Source organism: Eriocheir sinensis, chromosome 31, assembly GCF_024679095.1.
Source record: "Eriocheir sinensis breed Jianghai 21 chromosome 31, ASM2467909v1, whole genome shotgun sequence".
Classification (NCBI taxonomy): Eukaryota; Metazoa; Arthropoda; class Malacostraca; order Decapoda; family Varunidae; genus Eriocheir; species Eriocheir sinensis.
Window position 1 is genome coordinate 15,350,008 of NC_066539.1, and position 22,715 is coordinate 15,372,722.

At 41.3% G+C, this 22,715-nt stretch overlaps 1 protein-coding gene across 1 annotated transcript in view; it reads right to left on the reverse strand.

The window, feature by feature from the left end:
- The window catches only part of LOC127005946 (phospholipid-transporting ATPase VA-like), a 92,013-nt gene that overhangs the window by 35,504 nt on the left and 33,794 nt on the right, over positions 1–22,715 (reverse strand). Inside the window, 4 exon segments of the mRNA XM_050875391.1 lie at positions 3,153–3,347; positions 4,196–4,353; positions 10,865–11,202; positions 12,060–12,171. Coding sequence (XP_050731348.1) covers positions 3,153–3,347; positions 4,196–4,353; positions 10,865–11,202; positions 12,060–12,144 — 776 coding nt within the window. The 5' untranslated portion in view covers positions 12,145–12,171.

The following is a 22,715-nucleotide window of genomic DNA, read 5'->3' on the forward strand; positions in this document are numbered from 1 at the left end:
CTCTCTCTCTCTCTCTCTCAGCACATCACAAAACACATAAGTCTTTTAGTTATCATTGTTACCGAAGCATCAACTCTTCCATTTCTTTCTATTTAAATCATTGCACCGGATATCTACTTATCAACCAGTTTTATTTACATACATTTTTATCTGCTTTGCTTTACATTCGTCGTTATCAGCTTCGTTCGCCTTGGAGTGGCTGGCATACGATATTGATTTGCTTGCGTCTACATCAGCACACAGAGAGAGCTCCAAAGTGACGGTCAAGATCAGCCAATCCCCAATCACCATACACTGTCAGCCACGTCAGGAGTTCTTATACGCCAATCTCCTACAGGACCTACACACTCACCTTGCAACACCTCCCCCACGCACCATATAATATACCAACCATACACACTCTCCTACCAATACATATACAATACTCCCACCGCTCACACACACACACCACACATCCTCCTACCCATACATATGCAATACCCCAAACACACACACACCACGCACCTTCATGCAATACACCCTCCCACATGCATACAATACCAACACCACATATCTCCCCATCTATACACGTGTAATACTCGTACTATACCCACCCCCTCACTACCCCACACACACCATGACGTAAACAGTGGGGTGAAGTGCAAGCGTGTAATGCAAAGGATCACATGCAAAGACTTTCTCGGGACATGCAAAGCTGTATCGTGGGTTCATCTACCGTAAAAACCTGGGAATCACTGGAGTAGAGAGTTGCACGAGTAGACTAACGAGAGAGTGAGGCACAAGTGGATGGAATATGATTAAGAAATGATTGCGAGGACGATGAAACCCACGTAAGAGCTAATTAACAGAGGAGTAAATAGGCAAAAAAATAAAAGAAAGCGAATAAATTAGACCCCCCAAGAAAAGCAAGACAAAAATATATATAAGTAAGGAAGATACGCCAAGAAAACTAAGCTAAATAAATGTGAACATGGAAAAGAAAGAGCAACAAATATGACAAGACACAAAAGAAAAAAAATAGACTAACAATTACATGAGTCAGCAAAATACCCAAGAAAACAAGTTAGGCAAGTGAATAGAGACCGAGAGAAAAAAAAAGTATATATGTAGGCCAAGAAAAACAAGCTAAATAGATGTGTTCAAAAGTCAAAAACAAGACTATCAACTAAAAAAAAAAGCTAAATGAAGGTAAAAAAAAAAAAGACAAGATAAAGAAAAGAAACAATGAGGTAAGTAAGAGAGGAAGACGAAGCAACGGAAGAGGACCGAACGGAAATCCCTCCCTGAAGATACCCCGCCAGTACCACGCGACAGTACCGGAAACGAGACGAGACCCTGAAGCCCCAGGAGCCAAGAGGCGCCCCATCACACTGGTATTATAAGACACTCATTTCTCCCATCAGCATTTTCTAAAGGTCGGGTTCTAATGCATGTTTCTTTAGGTTCACGGTACAGAAGAAGGGTTAAACTACCACCAGGGTCATAAAACTACCCCTGGATATGCACAAAACTCCTACGAAAGCCTTGGCAAATATGTGAACTTGGGAGACGAAATGTTTAGGAATACGGCACACAGAGAGAAAGAGACAGACAGACAAAGACACAGGTAGACAGACAAACACACAGACAGGTAGACAAACACGTATACAAGTAGAAAGACCACCGCTACGAAACTCATTACACACAGACAGACAGACGCAGAGAGGCATAGACAGACAGACACACAAGCAGAAACACCACCGCTAAGACACCCATCAGAGACAGACACAAATACACAGACAGACAGACAAACACAAGCAGACATATTAACGCTATGAAACCCAGCACACAGACAGATAGACAGACAAAGGCATACACAAGCTGACAGACCAACAGGCATCCCATCACATAAACAGACCAACACAAGTAGAGACCAATCCTAGGAAAACCATCACACAGGACAGACAAAGGCACAGATAGACAGACAGGTATACGGATAAACACAAGCAGACAGATCAACAGGCATCCATTCACATAGACAGACAGACAGACCGACGGACCAACACAGCTAAGAAATACATGTAAAAATAAAAATTATCTTTTTCTTCTCTTCTCTCTCTCTCTCTCTCTCTCTCTCTCTCTCTCTCTCTCTCTCTCATATTGTTATCATGTCTTTGTAAGTATGTAAAAAGGATATGAAGGATGAAAGGAAACAAAGAGAACACACACACACACACACACACACACACACACACACACACACACACACACACCTGCGCATCACAACAAGCTTACACCACAAACTTGAATTCACCTTGTTTCCTTTTATTTCCCACCTCCTACGCCATCTTTTTTTCTCTTAGACCTTTTAGTATAAATTAAAGTTTGGTCACCACTGGGTCCTTTCTCATTCACCTTGCAAAAGTATATTTATCAAAGCAACTCCTCTCTTTCCTTTTCTTTATACCATCGATGAATAAAAAAGAAGTCACCCACGCATTCATGCATTCACTCGTGTAGGCGGTGGCTGAGTGGTTAGCGTGCTGGGCTCACGTTCACCACGCCATGGACAACGTCGGTTCGAATCCCCACGCTACCACCTGGGATTTTTCAGTCACCGCCGAGTGGACTAATTTAAGACTACCCACATGCTGTCCAGAAAACCACCCATCAACCCGGACTCTTAGAAGTGAATCAAGAATGAGTTCCGGGGGGCAGCATGAGCCAAAGCATAGCTGGCGCCACTATAAAAATTGCCTACGCCATAATGGGCTTGGGCCGACCACCTGGCACCTGAAGAAAGCCTACAGGCGGGGATGTAAAAAAAAATAATAAAAAAAAAAAAAAAAAAAAATAATAATAATAATAATAATAATAGTAATAATAATAAAAAATCCCTCCTTTTTTTCCTTTCAAGAGGTGAGTATATAACCAGACACCTTGCCAAATGATTCTGGCCTCTCTGTTTTGAACTCTTCTTCAAAACACTATTTGCAGAAGCAGCGCCATCACGGCCTTTTGAGTCTTGTTTCTTTTGATTGCGCCGTTCAGCTGCCTCTTGTTCAATGCAATAAAAAAAAAAAAAAAAACACTCCATTCCCCACTCCCTCTCTCCCTCACTCTTCACTTCGTCCCTAGCACACCCTCCCTTTCTCTCTCCCTCCTGCACTCACCTGGTGTAGACGCGGCAGGTGGCGTTGTTCACCCGGCGGTCGGAGAGGAAGCGGCGGCGGTCCTCGAAGGCGTCCTTGATGGCGGTGATGCCCAGCACGAAGATGAGCGGCAGCATCGCCACCTCCTTGCCGAAGGCGTTGACGGCGGGCACGAAGTTCAGCAGCACGATGAACAGGAAGTACAAGTTGGCGAACCTAGACGAGGACGCAGAGAAAGGGACTTGTAGGGATATCGCTCTTGTTTGGAAGTAGGTTTGTAATGAGTGGTTATGCTTTCTTTCTCTATCTACCAATGTCTGTCTATCTGTTCGTCTATCTAACTATGGCGGACGTAATGTTAAATAGTTGAATAGTAATGCGTGGTCTCACAATCTCTTCTTTTCCTCATCCCTTCCTTCATTCCTACCTTCTCTTCCTTCCTCGTTCCTTCCTTCACTTCCTCTCCCTCCTCTTCTTTTCTTCCTTCTCTCCCTCCCTCTTTCTATCACCTCTTCCCTCCCTTCCTTCTCTTCCTCTCCCTCCTCTTCCTTTCTTCCTTCTCTCCCTCCCTTTTTATCTCACCCCTTTCCTCCCTTCCTTCATTCCTACCTTCTCTTTCTTCCTCCCTTCCTTAATATATACTAACACGACTTTTAAATACTCTGCCGCTACTCTTCGCTAACCCAAACACCAATTCCTCTATACTTTTTTTTATAGGAGCAGTGATTAGCAGGCTTTGTGGTCTTCTTTTTCTTTTCTCTGCCATTGAACTGCTTCCTCTACTGTTAAAAAAAAAACATACTTATCTCAAAAACAACATATAAGAGTGTATCAAGACACTTCTCCACCCGAAATTGACCTCTCTTTTGGCTACTCTTTACTTTTGTCTTTTAAAGGAGCGGCGAGTAGCGGGCTTTTTTTTGTGTACTCTTTTTGTTGCCCTTGAGCCGTGTCCTCTGATGCAAAAATAAATAAATAAATAATATCCGCACCGACCCATTACCCCGCTACTGACCACTAGCTAACCCGTCACACTTTACCCTCGTGATGAAGAGCAAACTCACCTGTGGAATTGCTCAAACAGGTTCTTGGGCAGGAAGGAGAGCAGCGTGTACTTGGTGGTGCAGATGGAGTTATCGGGGAAGACCTCGTTGGGGTGGGCCTCGCCAGGGGCCACCACATGGTTCGGCACTACCAGCCGCGTCCTCCCTTCCTCGGGGCGCTGCGGTGGACCAGATGGCAGAAGGTGGGTGTTAGGGCGGTGCTTGGTGAGTCCCCCCTTTCTAGTATGAGGGCTTGTGGGGTGTGGTCTTGTTTGGATGATTGTTAGTTGAATGATTGTAATGTGTGGTCTGACTATATCTATCTATCTTTATCTATGTATCTGTCTATCTATATATATCTACCTATCTATCCATTTATCTATCTATCTATCTGTCTATCTAACTAACTAACTAACTAACTGACTGACTAACCTGACTGACTATCTAAATAAATATCTACCTATCTATATATCTATCTATCTATTGTGGACGTAAGGTAGAGTAGTGAGAAGATTCTTGGTTACGACTGGTATGAATGTCTTGGGCTAAATCTGCTTTCTGATATGCTTGTTACGTATAGACCTCCGTAAAGAAAAGGATACAAATAAAACAACATACAGAAATAGCTACAAGTGAAGGACATAAGAAGCTAAAGAAATGGATACAAGCTGAAACGACCTACAGAATTGGATACAAGTTGAACGACCTTGCTAAGTTGCTAACGCCTATGTAATATTTCTCACGTGACCTGAATGACGAAACTGTTCTTTTAATTAATGTGTCGGCTACTCCCTGTTTTTTTTTTCTTTCTGTGTGTGTGTGTGTGTGTGTGTGTGTGTGTGTGTGTAGGAAGATAAAAGTGAATGAGTGTTAGTCCTAATTATATAAGGCATTTGGTGACGTGTAAGAAGGCAGGAAGGAAGAAGATTAAAGAAGGAGGAGAAGGAGGAGGAGGAGGAGGAGGAAGAATATAGTTAAGAAGGTGGAGGAGGAGGACGAAGAATACAGATAAGGAGGAAAAGGAGGAGTAGGAGGAGGAGGAGGAATATAGTTAAGAATGTGGAGGAGGAGGAAGAAGAATACAGATGAGGAGGAGGAGGAGGAAGAAGAAAATTAAACACACTCAAGAAGCTCTCTCTCTCTCTCTCTCTCTCTCTCTCTCTCTCTCTCTCTCTCTCTCTCTCTCTTTTTGTATTTATTTTGGCTTGTGTGTGTGTGTGTGTGTGTGTGTGTGTGTGTGTGTTATAATCAGTACAAGTAAACAATTATATTCACATCTATATACTTCTTATCTTGACGTGGGAGATTAGCTTTCATGAAGGAGTGAATCGCGCGTTTAAACTTTTAAGTACACGCACTATTTTTTTTTTTTTTTTGCTAACTCTTGCTTTCTTTTGTTATAATTTGCTTTCATATTCTTTTTTGGTTTGTTTGTTTTCTTCTAAATTGCTTTCATTCTCTTAATTTTCTTGTCTGTTTTAATTTTCTTGTACTTTCTTCATTTTCTTGTACTTTCTTCATTTTCTTGTGTGTTTGTTTTCTTCTAATTTGCTTTCAATCTCTTCATTTTCTTGTCTGTTTTAATTTTCTTGTACTTTCTCCATTTTCTTGTGTGTTTGTTTTCTTCTAAATTGCTTTCATTCTCTTAATTTTCTTGTCTGTTTTAATTTTCTTCTACTTTCTTCATTTTCTTGTGTGTTTGCTTTCTTCTAATTTGCTTTCATTCTCTTAATTTTCTTGTCTGTTTTAATTTTCTTGTACTTTCTTCATTTTCTTGTGTGTTTGTTTTCTTCTAATTTGCTTTCATTCTCTTCATTTTCTTGTGTTTTAATTTTCATGTACTTTCTTCATTTTCTTGTGTGTTTGTTTTCTTCTAATTTGCTTTCATTCTCTTAATTTTCTTGTCTGTTTTAATTTTCTTGTACTTTCTTCATTTTCTTCTAATTTGCTTTCACTCTCTTAATTTTCTTGTCTGTTTTAATTTTCTTGCACTTTCTTCATTTTCTTGTGTGTTTGTTTTCTTCTAATTTGCTTTCATTCTCTTCATTTTCTTGCACTTTCTTAATTTTCTTGTGTGTTGTTTGTATACCTCTTTCGACTTGAGTGACTTTAATATTTCTGGCGTGGGTGACTGTCATGCTCCGGGCCCCGTCGTTTGCCTTCCTCAGCACGACCGTGACAATGGGAGCGTGACATGTGACAACCGTGCTCCCAATCATTGTGTGTGTGTGTGTGTGTGTGTGTGTGTGTGTGTGTTAGCTTCGTGTTTCTTTACCCATTGTTCTGTCCATTCACTAACGATGTATTTATCATAGGTATGTGAGAAAATGGTGGTTTATTTTTTTACTTATTTTCTTTTATTTCTTATTAACTTTACTTACTACTCTTTACTGCATTTATTTCACTTGTTTTGCATTATGTGGGTGGTGGAAGCGAGACAAGGAAAAGACATGAAAGAGGAACAAGGAAAAGACAAGAAAGAGGAAGAAGAAATAGGAACAAGGAAAAGACAAGAAAGAGGAACAAGGAAAAGACAAGAAAGAGGAAGAAGAAATAAGAACAAGGAAAAGACAAGAAAGAGGAACAAGGAAAAGACAAGAAAGAGGAAGAAGAAATAGGAACAAGGAAAAGACAAGAAAGAGGAACAAGGAAAAGACAAGAAAGAGGAAGAAGAAATAAGAACAAGGAAAAGACAAGAAAGAGGAACAAGGAAAAGACAAGAAAGAGGAAGAAGAAATAAGAGCAAGGAAAAGACAAGAAATAGGAACAAGGAAAAGACAAGAAAGAGGAACAAGGAAAAGACAAGAAAGAGGAACAAGGAAAAGACAAGAAAGAGGAATAAGAAATAAGAGCAAGGAAAAGACAAGAAAGAGGAACAAGGAAAAGACAAGAAAGAGGAATAAGAAATAAGAGCAAGGAAAAGACAAGAAAGAGGAACAAGGAAAAGACAAGAAATAGGAACAAGGAAAAGACAAGAAAGAGGAATAAGAAATAAGAACAAGGAAAAGACAAGAAATAGGAACAAGGAAAAGACAAGAAAGAGGAACAAGGAAAAGACAAGAAAGAGGAATAAGAAATAAGAACAAGGAAAAGACAAGAAATAGGAACAAGGAAAAGACAAGAAAGAGGAACAAGGAAAAGACAAGAAAGAGGAATAAGAAATAAGAACAAGGAAAAGACAAGAAAGAGGAACAAGGAAAAGACAAGAAATAGGAACAAGGAAAAGACAAGAAAGAGGAACAAGGAAAAGACAAGAAAGAGGAATAAGAAATAAGAACAAGGAAAAGACAAGAAAGAGGAACAAGGAAAAGACAAGAAATAGGAACAAGGAAAAGACAAGAAAGAGGAATAAGAAATAAGAACAAGGAAAAGACAAGAAATAGGAACAAGGAAAAGACAAGAAAGAGGAATAAGAAATAAGAACAAGGAAAAGACAAGAAATAGGAACAAGGAAAAGACAAGAAAGAGGAACAAGGAAAAGACAAGAAAGAGGAAGAAGAAATAAGAACAAGGAAAAGACAAGAAAGAGGAACAAGGAAAAGACAAGAAAGAGGAATAAGAAATAAGAACAAGGAAAAGACAAGAAAGAGGAACAAGGAAAAGACAAGAAAGAGGAAGAAGAAATAAGAACAAGGAAAAGACAAGAAAGAGGAACAAGGAAAAGACAAGAAAGAGGAAGAAGAAATAGGAACAAGGAAAAGACAAGAAAGAGGAACAAGGAAAAGACAAGAAAGAGGAATAAGAGGAACAAGGAAAAGACAAGAAAGAGGAACAAGGAAAAGACAAGAAAGAGGAACAAGGAAAAGACAAGAAAGAGGAACAAGGAAAAGACAAGAAAGAGGAATAAGAGGAACAAGGAAAAGACAAGAAATAGGAACAAGGAAAAGACAAGAAAGAGGAACAAGGAAAAGACAAGAAAGAGGAAGAAGAAATAAGAACAAGGAAAAGACAAGAAAGAGGAACAAGGAAAAGACAAGAAAGAGGAAGAAGAAATAAGAACAAGGAAAAGACAAGAAAGAGGAACAAGGAAAAGACAAGAAAGAGGAAGAAGAAATAGGAACAAGGAAAAGACAAGAAATAGGAACAAGGAAAAGACAAGAAAGAGGAACAAGGAAAAGACAAGAAATAGGAACAAGGAAAAGACAAGAAAGAGGAACAAGGAAAAGACAAGAAAGAGGAAGAAGAAATAGGAACAAGGAAAAGACAAGAAAGAGGAACAAGGAAAAGACAAGAAAGAGGAAGAAGAAATAGGAACAAGGAAAAGACAAGAAAGAGGAACAAGGAAAAGACAAGAAAGAGGAAGAAGAAATAGGAACAAGGAAAAGACAAGAAAGAGGAACAAGGAAAAGACAAGAAAGAGGAAGAAGAAATAGGAACAAGGAAAAGACAAGAAAGAGGAACAAGGAAAAGACAAGAAAGAGGAATAAGAGGAACAAGGAAAAGACAAGAAAGAGGAATAAGAAAGAGGAACAAGGAAAAGACAAGAAAGAGGAATAAGAAAGAGGAACAAGGAAAAGACAAGAAAGAGGAATAAGAAAGAGGAACAAGGAAAAGACAAGAAAGAGGAATAAGAAAGAGGAACAAGGAAAAGACAAGAAAGAGGAACAAGGAAAAGACAAGAAAGAGGAAGAAGAAATAGGAACAAGGAAAAGACAAGAAAGAGGAACAAGGAAAAGACAAGAAAGAGGAAGAAGAAATAGGAACAAGGAAAAGACAAGAAAGAGGAACAAGGAAAAGACAAGAAAGAGGAAGAAGAAATAGGAACAAGGAAAAGACAAGAAAGAGGAACAAGGAAAAGACAAGAAAGAGGAATAAGAGGAACAAGGAAAAGACAAGAAAGAGGAATAAGAAAGAGGAACAAGGAAAAGACAAGAAAGAGGAATAAGAAAGAGGAACAAGGAAAAGACAAGAAAGAGGAATAAGAAAGAGGAACAAGGAAAAGACAAGAAAGAGGAATAAGAAAGAGGAACAAGGAAAAGACAAGAAAGAGGAATAAGAAAGAGGAACAAGGAAAAGACAAGAAAGAGGAATAAGAAAGAGGAACAAGGAAAAGACAAGAAAGAGGAACAAGGAAAAGACAAGAAAGAGGAAGAAGAAATAGGAACAAGGAAAAGACAAGGAAAATAGGGACAAAGAAAAGTGGGACAAGGAAAAGAGACAACAGGGACAACAGGAACAAGGAAAAGACAAGGAAAATAGGGACAAAGAAAAGTGGGACAAGGAAAAGAGACAAAAGGGACAACAGGAACAAGGAAAAGACAAGGAAAATAGGGACAAAGAAAAGTGAGACAAGGAAAAGAGAAAAATAACAACAAGAGGAACAAGGAAGAGATGTGAGGAACAGGGAAAAGAGACAAGGACAAGATTGACAAGGAAAAGGACAAGAACGAGACAAGAAAGAGACAAAAGGAACGAGGAAAAGGGAAAGGAAAAAGACAAAATAAACAAGGTGGTGGAATAAGGAAAAGATATATGAGGAACAGGGAAAAGAGGCAAGGACAAGATTGACAAGGAAAAGGACAAGAACGAGACAAGAAAGAGACAAAAGGAACGAGGAAAAGGGAAAGGAAAAAGACAAAATAAACAAAGCAGCGAAATAAGGAAAAGAAACAAGAGGGAAAAGAAAGACATTAGGAAAGAGGAATATGGAGAAGAAAAAGACAAAATAAGGAAAAGGAACAAGAAAAAAGGATAAAAAAGAGACAGAAAAAAAAGGAGGGAAAACCAACAAATCTAACCCTGATAAAGACGGAGAGCAAAGGTCAGAGTGAGGACAATATAATCTACGACTACAAATGCCTCGGAGCTGTCAAGATTTCGCCACACAGACTCGTATTTGACAGGATGGATACATGAACGTCACCCGTCAGTCAGTCAGCGGCTACTTGTGTATGTATGTATGTGTGTGTGTGTGTGTGTGTGTGTGTGTGTGTGTCCCATCAAGATAATAGGAAACAGACGAAAAATGCTAAAAATAAATATACAATTGAATGAAAGAAACAGCAATGAAGATAAAAAAAAGTAATAAATCAACTAGTAGCTAATGCATATAGATAAAAATCGACCTACACCACAGTAAAAAGAAAATAAATTAAAACCTAACCTAACCTAACCTCACCTCATTTCATCTCCTCAACCTAATCCAGCTATACCTAACCTAATTTAACCTTATCTAACCTTTCCTGACCTAACCTAACTAGTCTAATATAACCTGACCTATCCTTACCTGACCTAACCTAACATGTCTTACCTTTACCTAATCCAGCTAATGCAAACCTGATTTGACCTAACCTAACCAAATTTAACCTTATCTAACCTTTCCTGACCTAACCTAACCAAATTTAACCTTATCTAACCTTTCCTGACCTAACCTAACCAAATTTAACCTTATCTAACCTTTCCTGACCTAACCTAACCAAATTTAACCTTATCTAACCTTTCCTGACCTAACCTAACCAAATTTAACCTTATCTAACCTTTCCTGACCTAACCTAACTAGTCTAATATAACCTGACCTAACCTAACCTAACCTGTTTTACCTGACCTAACCCAACCTAATCTTGACACTTACTCATCCTCATTCAATATAACTCTCTCCCTCCTTGCGTCCATCCCTCAGGAGTGCCTCATCTTCACCCCCTATACCCCTTATCCTCTTCTTGCCACCCTCCTTCCCTCCCTCAGCCTCACCTTCTTCCAGAACATGAGTCTTCTGAGCAGCGAGGTCTTGGTCTGCCTGATGGTGTAGACGCTGTCGGTGCAGGAGGCCTGGCGCGTGTGGCCCTTGCCCTTCTTCAGGCCCGGACCCGCCCCAGACCCCGCCCGCTCCCGCTCTCGCTCCTCATGCCCCGCCGGGAGGATGAACTCGGTCTTGGAGCCCACCCGCCGGTGCCCCCGCCCCCCCTCCACCAGGTAACCGTGGGAGAAGGTGCGGTGGTGCCCTCTCCCTGCACCTCCTGGGCCCCCCGTCGCCGCCGCCGCCGCCGCCGACGCTGCGGCCGCCGGCATCGTCCCACCATGCCCGCCGCCTGGGGGGTGAGCGGAGTGTGGTGAATGTGGCATAGTGCTGCTGTGAGGGGAAGGGGGAGGGGGTGAAGGGGAGTGGGGGTGGATGATGATGATGATGAGGAGGAGGAGGAGGAGGACGAAGAGGAGGAGGAGGAGGAGGACGAGGAATCAGAAATAAGATGATGATGATGATGATGATGAGGAGGAGGAGGAGGAGGAGGAGGAGGAGGAGGAGAAGGAGGAGGACGAGGAGGAGGAGGAGGATGAGGACGAGGAGGAGGAGGAATGAGAAATAAGATGATGATGATGAGGAGGAGGAGGAGGAGGAGAAAGAGGAGGAGGAGGAATGAGAAATAAGATGATGATGATGATGAGGAGGAGGAGGAGGAGAAAGAGGAGGAGGAGGAATGAGAAATAAGATGATGATGATGAGGAGGAGGAGGAGGATTAACAGAAAAAACAATAAAAGAGGACGAGGAAGAGAAAAGAAACAAAGAAAAAAGATATGCCTGTTATGTTATGTAATGGTGAAGATAAGTTGAGCCAATATGGAAATGAATTTGTTAGGGAGGGAAGGAAGGCGGCAGTCAGAGGTGTGGGGCGTGAAGATGACTGGATTGGGGGAGGGTTAAGGAGGCGTAGGTGTTAATAGGTAGGGCGTTGACGGGAGGCGTAAGTGTTAGTAGGTAGGGCGTTGACGGGTGTTTTTTTTTTTTCTTGTTTTTTTTTTACAACAAAGGAGACAGCTCAAGGGCACAAAAAAAGTAAACAATTATATATATATATAAAAAAAGCCCGCTACTCGCTGCTCACAAAAGGAATCTAAAATGGTGGCCGAAAGAGAGCGGGGGGTAACCTAATCCTCCCAACCCCTTACCTGCATCGCGGGTGAGCATGATCCCGCCATGCGAGGCGCTGCGGGCGTGGGATCGCGCCACGCCCCTGCCATGCACTCCACTCATCTCCACACGGCGCGGCCCCGACTCGGCCTGCGGAAGAGAGAAAGAGAGAACGTTGATGATGGCTCCAGGGATTGTAATTAGTTAGTTAGTTAGTTAGTTTTTTTACAGTAGAGGAAGTAGCTTAAGGGTAAAAAATAAAGTAAAAAAACAAAAAGGCGCGATATAAAGGCGCTCCTCCTGTAAAGAAAACATAGGCCCCCCAAAAAAGAGAGGGTCAATTTCGGATGGTGAGGTGTCTTGATATTCTCCTGGTAGTAGTAGTAGTAGTAGTAGTAGTAGTAGTAGTAGTAGTAGTAGTAGTAGTAGTAGTAGTAGTAGCAGTACCAGCAGATGATGGTGAAGACGACGACGAAGAATAGGTGTAGTAGTAGTAGTAGTAGTAGTAGTAGTAGTAGTAGTAGTAGTAGTAGTAGTAGCAGTAGTAGTAGTAGTAGCAGTAGTAGTAGTAGTAGTAGTAGTAGTAGTAGTATAAGATGAAGATGAAGTATTATCTTTATCTTTAGCGGTAGAAGAAGAAGAAGAAGAAGATGAAGATGAAGACGAAGGATAAGTAGTAGTAGTAGTAGTAGTAGTTGCTGTTGCTGCCGTTGTTTCACGATAACACCACCACTTTGTTTCATGAGTGACGCAATCTTTCCGGCAACACTCGTCCTGTCAAGCAGCTGTTACTTTGATTTGATGCTTTTAGGTATAAACAAAATTTTGATTGTGGTTTTATGCTATTGCTTTTATTGTTATTTCTTTGGTATTTTAAGTATTTCGTTTCTTTTATGTTCCTTTCGTGTATTCTGTTTGAAAGGAGTTTGCCAATGAGCTAGAACAATGACTGACCCACACTGCCTTACACATGACGAATCTATATACAGGACACACGAATATCCCCATAGTCTATCCAGATCGATTCTTACTCAGGACAATATTATCAGGTCAGACAACATATCTCTCCTGCATCACATATCTCATCGGCCTTGCTTTATCTCATCAGTCTCAATCTACTGTCAACGTGAGGCCATACCAAAGGAATCTATCTTCTCTCATTAACTCAACTCAGCATGTACCGTTCGCTAAATTATACGCATCATACCAACTAAGAAAAAATAGTACTCATGTCAAAAGGAAAAATATATATATACAAGAAATCTGAGCTGAGGTACAAAAGATAAGTCCTGACAGAAATGAAGAATGGTTATCAATACTTATTTCTGATAATAGTTCACTTTTTTATCGCACCTCAACGTGTTAATAAGCTCTCCGGATTGTATATTGGTGCATGGGATGAACGATAATGCATAAATTGATAATGTATATAGTTCACTTTTCTATCGCATCTCAACGTGATAATAACTTCATATCATCGCTTGTATCAAAATATTTAGACTAGAAAAAGCACTGGTAGGTTTTTTTCCTATTGTGCACTACCTATACTCTCAACCTTCCGTAATCAGTAACAGCCCACCTTTTCAATTACGATAAGGAAAGGCATGTCTGTGAACTGGTGATATACAACGTTCAAACTCACCCTGGACTAGAAAATGCACTGGTATTTTTTTTATCTATTGTCTTCTACCTATACTATTCCATAATCAGTGACAGCCCACCCGCTCAATGCTGATAAGGGAAAGCATGTCTGTGAACTGGTGATATACAACGTTCAAACTCACCCTGGACTAGAAAATGCACTGGTATTTTTTTATCTATTGTCTGTTACCTATACTATTCCATAATCAGTGACAGCCCACCTTTTCAATTATGATAAGGGAAAGCATATCTGTGAACTGATGATATACAACGTTCAAACTCACCCTGGACTAGAAAATGCACTGGTATTTTTTTTATCTATTGTCTGCTACCAATACTATTTCATAATCAGTGACAGCCCACCCGCTCAATGCTGATAAGGGAAAGCATGTCTGTGAACTGATGATATACAACGTTCAAACTCACCCTTTAGGACAGCACTCTCACTATTGATAAGGAACAAGCTATGACTTATCAATTTATGCATTATCGTCCATCCCATGCAATAATACAGATTCCGGAGAGCTTATATGTGAATTTCAATATGCAACTTATACTCCCTCTTTATGACTTCAGAACAGGCCCCTCAGTGTTGATAAAGGGGACCATACCCGTGAATTTCTAATATAGGATGTTGACACTCAAACTATATGACGTAAGGACAGTTCCCTCAATATTGACAAAGAATACGACTCCGTGAATTTTTAATATATCTATACAGCATTTATACTACGCCTTTAAAATTTTAGGACAGTCCCCTTAATGTTTATAAAGTCTGTGGAATTCTTAACATGAGTGGGGGATATTGTACCTAAGAGGGCTGGTAAGATATTTTGAAAGTTTGCACGTGAAAGAGACACATTGCGAGTAAATAGGGCGAGGTGGAGTATCTTTTTTGCGAGTTTTCCGTAACCCGTAGACGTAAGGCAATGTCGGTAAGGTAAGGTGACCGTACCCGTGAATTTCTAATATACGACGTGCATACTTATAGGGGCCGTATTACTAAAGATTTCGTCGCCCAAGTAAACATATTTGACAAGGCTTTCGTAGGAGTTGTGGGTATTTCCAGGAGTAGTTTCATGACCCTGGTTGTAATCTGACCCTTCTTATGTACCATGAACCTGAAGAAACACTCATTAGAACCTGACTGACCCCCTCTCTGACCTTTAGAAATAGCTGATATGAAAAGCGGAAGTGTCTTATAATATCAACCTTAATCTTTATGGTGTAGGGTAAGTCCGCTCCATGTTGATAAGGAATATGACTCCGTGAACTTCTTCCATCCACTGCCAACTCTCCACTGCCATCCTCTTGTCGGCGGAAATCATGGGAGGATGAGCTAAACTACTGCATCATGTGTGTGAGTGTGTGTGTGTGTGTGTGTGTGTAGCGAGGGGGCGGGGGGGGGGGGGGGGGGTTAGGACGTCCTTTGTTGCGCTCCACCTCAAACGCGTGTCTTCCCCGGGTGGTGGAGACTGCAGGGAAGGGACAGACACACGTTAACTCGGCGCCAACGTATCGCGGGGATTTCCGTTCTCTTTCTTCGAACAGAACGAGGAATCCATGCTCGCTCTCTTGCCGGGGGAGGGAGGGAAGATGTCGTATACTTAAGTTAAGCCGTATTTAAGCTAAAGGGGTTATTACACTGGGCAAATTTTCCGTGGACCTTCAGTCAAACCACGATTTCCGCTGGCGTGGTTCTTATATTTCCGTGGTTTTCTAACGTGTCCACGATCTTCCAAAGCTACGGTAGATTTCACTGAAGGACAACAGTTTTACTCACCATCATTATCATCATCAATAACAAGAAACAAATGAAAACCACGCAAGCAGAAATCGTGGTTTGACTGAAGATCCATGGAAAATTTACCAAGTGTTATAGCCCCTTAAGACGTATCTAAGCTATAGCCTTTTTTATTGATGACTATAATGATGAGTGATTCAATACGACGATTTCAATGACAACGTGGAGACTCAAGAGTAAACTAGCCCACAGCTCCTCCAAATAGCCACGGGCCGGGTCCCAAATACTAGGTAGCGATAGACACTTCTATTCACATCTCGTACACAACAACAGGACTTAAACTGCCTTACACGTGACGAATCTATATACAAAGCAGTGAAGCCACACCCTCTTAGGCACAACATCTCTCGCTCATGTTAAGAATTCCACAAACTTTATAAACATCAAGGGGACTGTCCCGAAGTCATATAGGCGGAGTGTAAACGGTGTAAATTAAAATTCTCGGAGGCGTATTCTTTGTCAGCACTGAGGGAACTGTCCTTACGCCATATAGTTTGAGTGTGAACGTCGTATATTAGAACTTCAAGGAGTCCTATTCCTTATCAGCATTGGGGGTCCTTGTTCTGAAGTCATAACCTGTCCTAATGAACTCTTACACAGGGCGATATTAACAGGTCAGCCAGCGTATCTCACCTAGATGTAACACGTGCTCTTACACAGTACAGGGACACTACACACTGGAGCCTAGAGCCAACCTACCTGCTACCCGACACCGAGTCAGTTCAATGTCAAGGGAGTTGTTGCTGACGTGGATTTCCCTGTGACTAAGGTGGTTGGGCGTGTATTAATGACTGACTGACTGACTCACTCTCTCTCTCTCTCCCTCTCTCTCTCTCTCTCTCTCTCTCTCTCACACACACACACACACACACACCCTGACGCTTGTTTCCTGAATATCACCCACACAATAGTCAATTCACCACTGTCATTACAAACCACTTCTCTTCCATCCATTACACAACTAAACCACAACAAAATCACAACATTCTCGTATCCGTCTTCATCAACATATCAACACACACACACACACACGGGACAGAGCGCCAGGTATTCCACATTCAGATGAAGGCCTCGTAAACACAGTAGCTATAAGTATTTCCGGCTGCATTACCAGACTTAATAAAACAAGATCGTATATACACAAACCAGACCACACAAGGGACCGGGAATAATCAGTAGAAGCCTTCACTATCTTTATCAGCATGCATAGTGTCCAGTCATTATATAAAAAACACCTTCAACGCCAGATACAGCATAAGACTTCAAGGAGAGTATATCCACCCAGCAGGTTACGTTGAGTTTTACTGGAAAGAGCCACACACCAGGGAGTCGAGCCTTCATAGCAGCCTTCACTATATCTTTATAAGCGTAGAGTCATCAGTTATAAGAGAAAAAAACAGCTTCAACGCCAGATACAGCATGAGACTTCAAGGACAGTGTATCCACCAAGCAGGTTACGTGGGGTTTTAAATGTATCTGGCCACTCCTCAATTCTTTTTATAGGAGCTGTGATTTGCGGGCTTTTTTTCATTTTTGTTTTCTTTTCTTTTGCCCTTGAGCTTTTTCCTTTACTGTAAAAAAAAAAAAAAAGAAAAGGGGGGGCTGGACCACTCTTGCACGAACCAGGGACTCAAACCGTCAAGCATACATGGTCTCCTCCCCCCTCCAATCTCTTTCTGTACCCTCATGGTCAGTCAGTACCGTACCTTCAGTTAGTTTAGATTAGTTTTGCCGAAAGTTAATCTGGTGAGATATTCAACTAAGATTGTTCTCGTGTGTAATTGGTGGTAAAGTCGGAGGCATACGCGTGTCCTCAGTGCTCATCTCCGTCGCATTTGGTGTCTAAATGTCAATTCGCTGTCTATTTTGCGATATTTTGGTCACGGACAGAAAAACAGACAGACAGGTAAGGCCAAACATACATCATGGCCACCTCCAGCCAGCAACCCTTCCCCCCTCTCCCTCCCCCTCCCACCCCCTTCTTTGATCAATGTCCAGGTGCGAGCGACTGACCCGGCCACAACACTGATTGATGGAGCGTCGCTGTGACCTTCGGGGCGGCAAACACGTGACACCCGGGGGCTCAAGGGATTACTACAGACGAGGGATGGTTACCGACACACTGTAAACAAAAAACAGACTCGCTTCCATCAACACTGGCTTCTATAGATGAAAAAAGAAATACGGCTGTAGAAATGAGACAATTATGTTAAGAATAAATGGGTTAGAACATGTATTAGAAGTTGTAGATTAGTTTGACAATGAATTAATAGAGAATGAAGTTGATGTAGAATGCTAACCAATACAGAGATAGCAGAAAGACTCGCTTCCATAAACGTAACAATAAAAGTACGTAGAAACGATATCGGATTAAAGGAATTGGAACATATGTAAGAGTAGACGTGGATTGTTTATCGACACACTGTAAACAAACACACACTCGCTTTTACATAGAAAAAACGAAAAAAAAAAAAAACGAAGACAAGCAAGGAATAAAGGAATGCTACTTTTGACATTTCATATAGGACTTGAGATGAAAATAAACACGAGCAGGAATGACCAAAGATGAATAAAAATAATTAGTAAAGGAACGAATATAGGGAGAAAGTAGAGCAAATGAAAAAAAAAAAAAAAAAAAAAAAAAATAAGGTACAGGATTCAAGTTTCAGTGCAGAACGCTAATCAGCACACACACACACACACACACACACACACACACACACACACACACACACACTCTCTCTCTCTCTTCGGCGATGACGCAACACTCCTACCAAGGGACTCAAGGTATACGTGGCCCGCTAATTAACACCTGTCATGCAACGTGAAGGAAGCCAGAACACACACACACACACACACACACACACACACACGTACAAATGCTCTACTTGGTGAAATTAATTGATCTTCTTCTCCTCCTTCATCTTCATATCCTCCTCCTCCTCCTCCTCCTCCTGTAGCATCCCTGTCACTGATAAGGAGAAACAGCACCGCCACCAGCACCATCATCACCACCAGCACCATCATCACCACTACCACCAAAGAAGATGAAATCACCACCACCACTACTACCACCAACGACATCATCAGCTCGTCAACTAAAATAAAAGGGACATATTCTTTCATTTTATGGTGCAGGACTCAACCCGCATTTTATAATTCTCTCTCTCTATATATCTATCTATCTATTTAACTACCTACCTACCAACTTACCTAACCTAACATAACATAACCAAGCCTATTCAAACCTAATCTAGCCTAACCTAACCTAACCTAACCTAACCTAACATAACCAAGCCTAGTCAAACCTAATCTAGCCTAACCTAACCTAACTTAACCTAAGCTAACCTAGCCTAACCTAACCTTCCCTACCTGTCTGTCTCTCTCTACATCTTTCTTTCTGTCAGTATATATTTCTTTCTGTTCGCCTGTCAATACCTCTCTGTCTGTTTGCTAATCTTTCTTTGTCTATCTGTATCTATCTACTGTCCTATGCTATGTCTGTCTGTCTGTCTAATGAATACGACTCGTCTTCCGCCTTGTGTGTGTGTGTGTGTGTGTGTGTGTGTGTGTGTCGTAAGAAAGGGTATCACCATAAAAATGAGAACAGCCACAAGAGACCGGCGGGAGGCGTTGTGAAAGTCTCCCTTGTGCCGGCTGTTACGTGTTGTTAGGGGTCGTCACGCCGCCACCAAGAGGCCCTGGAGACGCAGCTTACTTACAGGTGTGCTAATGTGTGTGTTTGTTGGTGTGCGTAGTCTATTATGTTTCTTTCTTTCTCTTATCTTACTGCGTTCTTTGATTATTTTGTTTTATTTTCCTCAATTTCTAGCTTGTCCTCCTCCTCCTCCTCCTCCTCCTCCTCCTTTTCCGCTTCCTCCTCCTCTGCTGCGTTCTTTTATTATTTTGTTTTATTTTCCTCAATTTCTAGCTTGTCCTCCTCCTCTTTCCTCTTTTCCTCTTCCTCCTCCTCTGCTGCGTTCTTTGATTATTTTGTTTTATTTTCCTCAATTTCTAGCTTGTCCTCCTCCTCTTTCCCTTTTCCTCTTCCTTTTCCTCCTCCTCTACTGCGTTCTTTGACTACTTTGTTTTATTTTCTTCAATTTCTAATTTATCCTCCTCCTCCTCCTTCTCCTTTTCCTCTTCCTTCTTTTCCTCCTCCTCCTCCTTCTCCTTTTCCTTCTTTTCCTCCTCCTCCTCCTCCTCCTCCTCCTTTTCCTCTTCCTCTTCCGCCTTCTCCTTCTTTTCCTGTTCAAATACAAGAAGTTCAGTAACGTCGATCACTCAAGAACTAGAAACAACGGTCTGCCTATTCAAGCGAGGCGATGTCATATAAACAATGACAGTAACTTTTTTTCTCTCTAACCGAATCATCCGCCACTGAAACAACCTTCCTTCAGAAACCGTAAGTGGGGGAACCATTAACTCCACTAGTAAATCATATCGACCGTTACTTCGTTGCAACAGGAGTAAACTGAACGTGTTTTGATCTACTCTGGTGACTGTCAAGCGGGTGAAATCATTACAGCGGGCAACCTCGCAATGAACCAATAGGCTTCCCGTTAATTGCCTACCTGGTCTTACTATTGTTGTTGTTGTTGTTGCTTATTTTCCTACTGCATCTGGGTTCGTGTTAAGCAATCAATCAATGTCTGGCGCCCAGCGGATGGATGGACAGATGGATAGACGGGACGGCGTAGTGGATGTGTCAATCCCTGCTCCCTTCCCTTCCCTTCCCGCCGCCTCCCTCTTACCCGCCACTCTATCACTCACTCGCTAATGCCCATACCAGACCGATAGTGTTATCCTGCCACGCTTTACCCTTTCCTTTCCCACGTTCTTCCTTTGCCCTTTACGTGTGATTCACTTACCCATTCACATCCTTTCTCACATATTCCCATCCTTACGAGTATATCCTTCCTCACATCCCACTCCCTTCCTTTCCCTACTATCTGAGTCGCCCACCCACCCGTGACATCAATCCTCACATCCTTTTCATGCGGGCTTTTTTTTTCATTAGTTGTTGTTTTTTTGCCCTTTTTTACATCAAAGGATACGGCTCAAGGGCAACAAAAAGAGCACAAAAAAATTCCCCGCTACCCGCCGCTCCCACAAAAGTAAAATTTAAAGAGTAGCTAAAAGAGAGGTCAATTTCGGGTGGAGAGAGGCCTTGAACTGCTTCCTCTACCGTAAAAACAAAAAACAAAAAATGAAAAAAAAAATCCCTTTCCCATCCTTAATTCCATCCTTCCCGACATCCCTTTTCCTCTTGTTCACTCCTTGACATCCTCCCTTTCCTCTCTCCTTCTGATTCATCCTTCCACTTATGATAATCTCTCTTATTTGTTTTCCTATATTTTACTCCTTTCCTTGCGTCCTTCCTTTCTCTCGCTCTTTGCTCCTTCCTTCTATCCTTCTTTCCATCCCTCTCCTATGGCTTAATCCTTTCATACGTTCTCCCTATCTTCTTCTCTCCCGTCCAATATTTACTTCTGCCTGGGATCGTTATCTACATCATTCTCTCATCTTTTAATCCTTCCTTGCTTTCCTCCTTTCTCTTCCTCCATCTCTCCTGTTCTTTACTCCTTCCTTTGCGTCCTCTTCCTTACGTTCTTTCTTTTTCTTCCACCTCTCCCACCTTTTTCTCCGTTCTTTCTTTTTCCTCCATGTCTTTCACCTTTTATTACGTTCTTAAATCCTCTTCCGTACGTTCTTTCTTTTTCCTCCACCTCTTCCACCTTTTACTAAGTTCTTAAATCCCCTTTCCTTACGTTCTTTCTTTTCCTCCACCTCTTCCACCTTTTATTACGTTCTTAAATCTCCTTCTTACGTTCTTTCTTCTCCATCTCTCTCGCTCTTCCTTCCTCCTTCCCTCACATCCATCTTCCATCCTTCCCTCCTTCCTTATGTTCTTCCTATTTCCTCCTCCTCCCTCCCTTTTCACTCCTTCATTACTTTCTCCCTTACGTTCTTTCTTTCTTCTCCTTCCTCACCTCCTTTCCTCCTCCCTCACATCCTTTCTCTCCTCTCTCCCTCACTGATTCATCCCTGCACCCACACGTCTCCCTCTCCCTCCCTCTTCCCCCAATACATGTGCCAAGCATAGTATAGGTGCAAGCTGCTGATATTAAGTGCGTTACTGTAATCCATGGATGACCTCACCAGTTATTTCCGTATGCGCGCGTGTGTGTGTGTGTGTGTGTGTGTGTGTGTGGGTGGGTGGGTGGGTGTGTGGGACTCTGGAATCGTATACTAATAAACTTCCTGTATTTGGGAGCAGCGATTAGCGGGCTTTTTTTTATTATTGTATTTTTGTGCCCTTGAGCTGCCTCCTTTGTTGTAAAAAAAATAATAAAAAAATAAATTGTTGTGGGTGATGGTGGTGGTGGTGGTGAGTACTGGAGGTGATGGCGCTCGTAAAAGTGGTGTTGGTGATAGTGGTGGTGGTGGTGGTGGTGGTTGTGTTTATTTATTTATTTTTTCTTTATTTCTCCTTCACCTATTTATTTTTTTTACTTTTTTATTTAGTTTCCCTTCTTCACCTCTTTCTGATATCTACTTTTTCATGATTATCTTCTTTTCTTTCATTATTTTTTATTATTATTTATGTCATTAATTTCCGGGGAGAGTAAGATGATGATGGTGATGATGATGAATATAATGATGATGTAGGTCGACTGATTTTATTTATTTATTTATTTATTTATTTATTTATTTTTTTGCCTTGGTATATTTATAAGTTACATGAGGGTCAGAATACGACTCGCTTTTTTTTTTTTGTTGTTGTTGTTGAAGTGTGGAGAAATTAGATTCGTTAGCCAATAAAAAAAAGCCAAGTTTCATATAGGCCTAGTGAGCTTGCGTAAGAGAGAGAGAGAGAGAGAGAGAGAGAGAGAGAGAGAGAAGAAACAGAAAAAGAGAAGAAAAGAAGGAAGAAAAAGAAGAAAAATATGAAGGAAGATGAAAAAATAAAGAATGAAAGATGAAAAAAAAGAGAAAAGAAAAAAGTTAAAAAAATGAAAAACGCAAAAAACAATGAAAAAAATGGAAGTAAACAAAGAAAAAAACAAACCATTCAGGCATTCCGACATTGAGAGTGCAATAAAGTAAAATGACCAGGGAAAGGGGGAAGGCGGAAGGGAGTAGGGACGGGAGATAGAGGGTAGGAATTGAAGGGCAGACAAGGGGAGGAGGAGGAAGGGAGGGGAAGAGCATAGGAGACTAAATAGAGAGGGAAGGTGAAGTACAG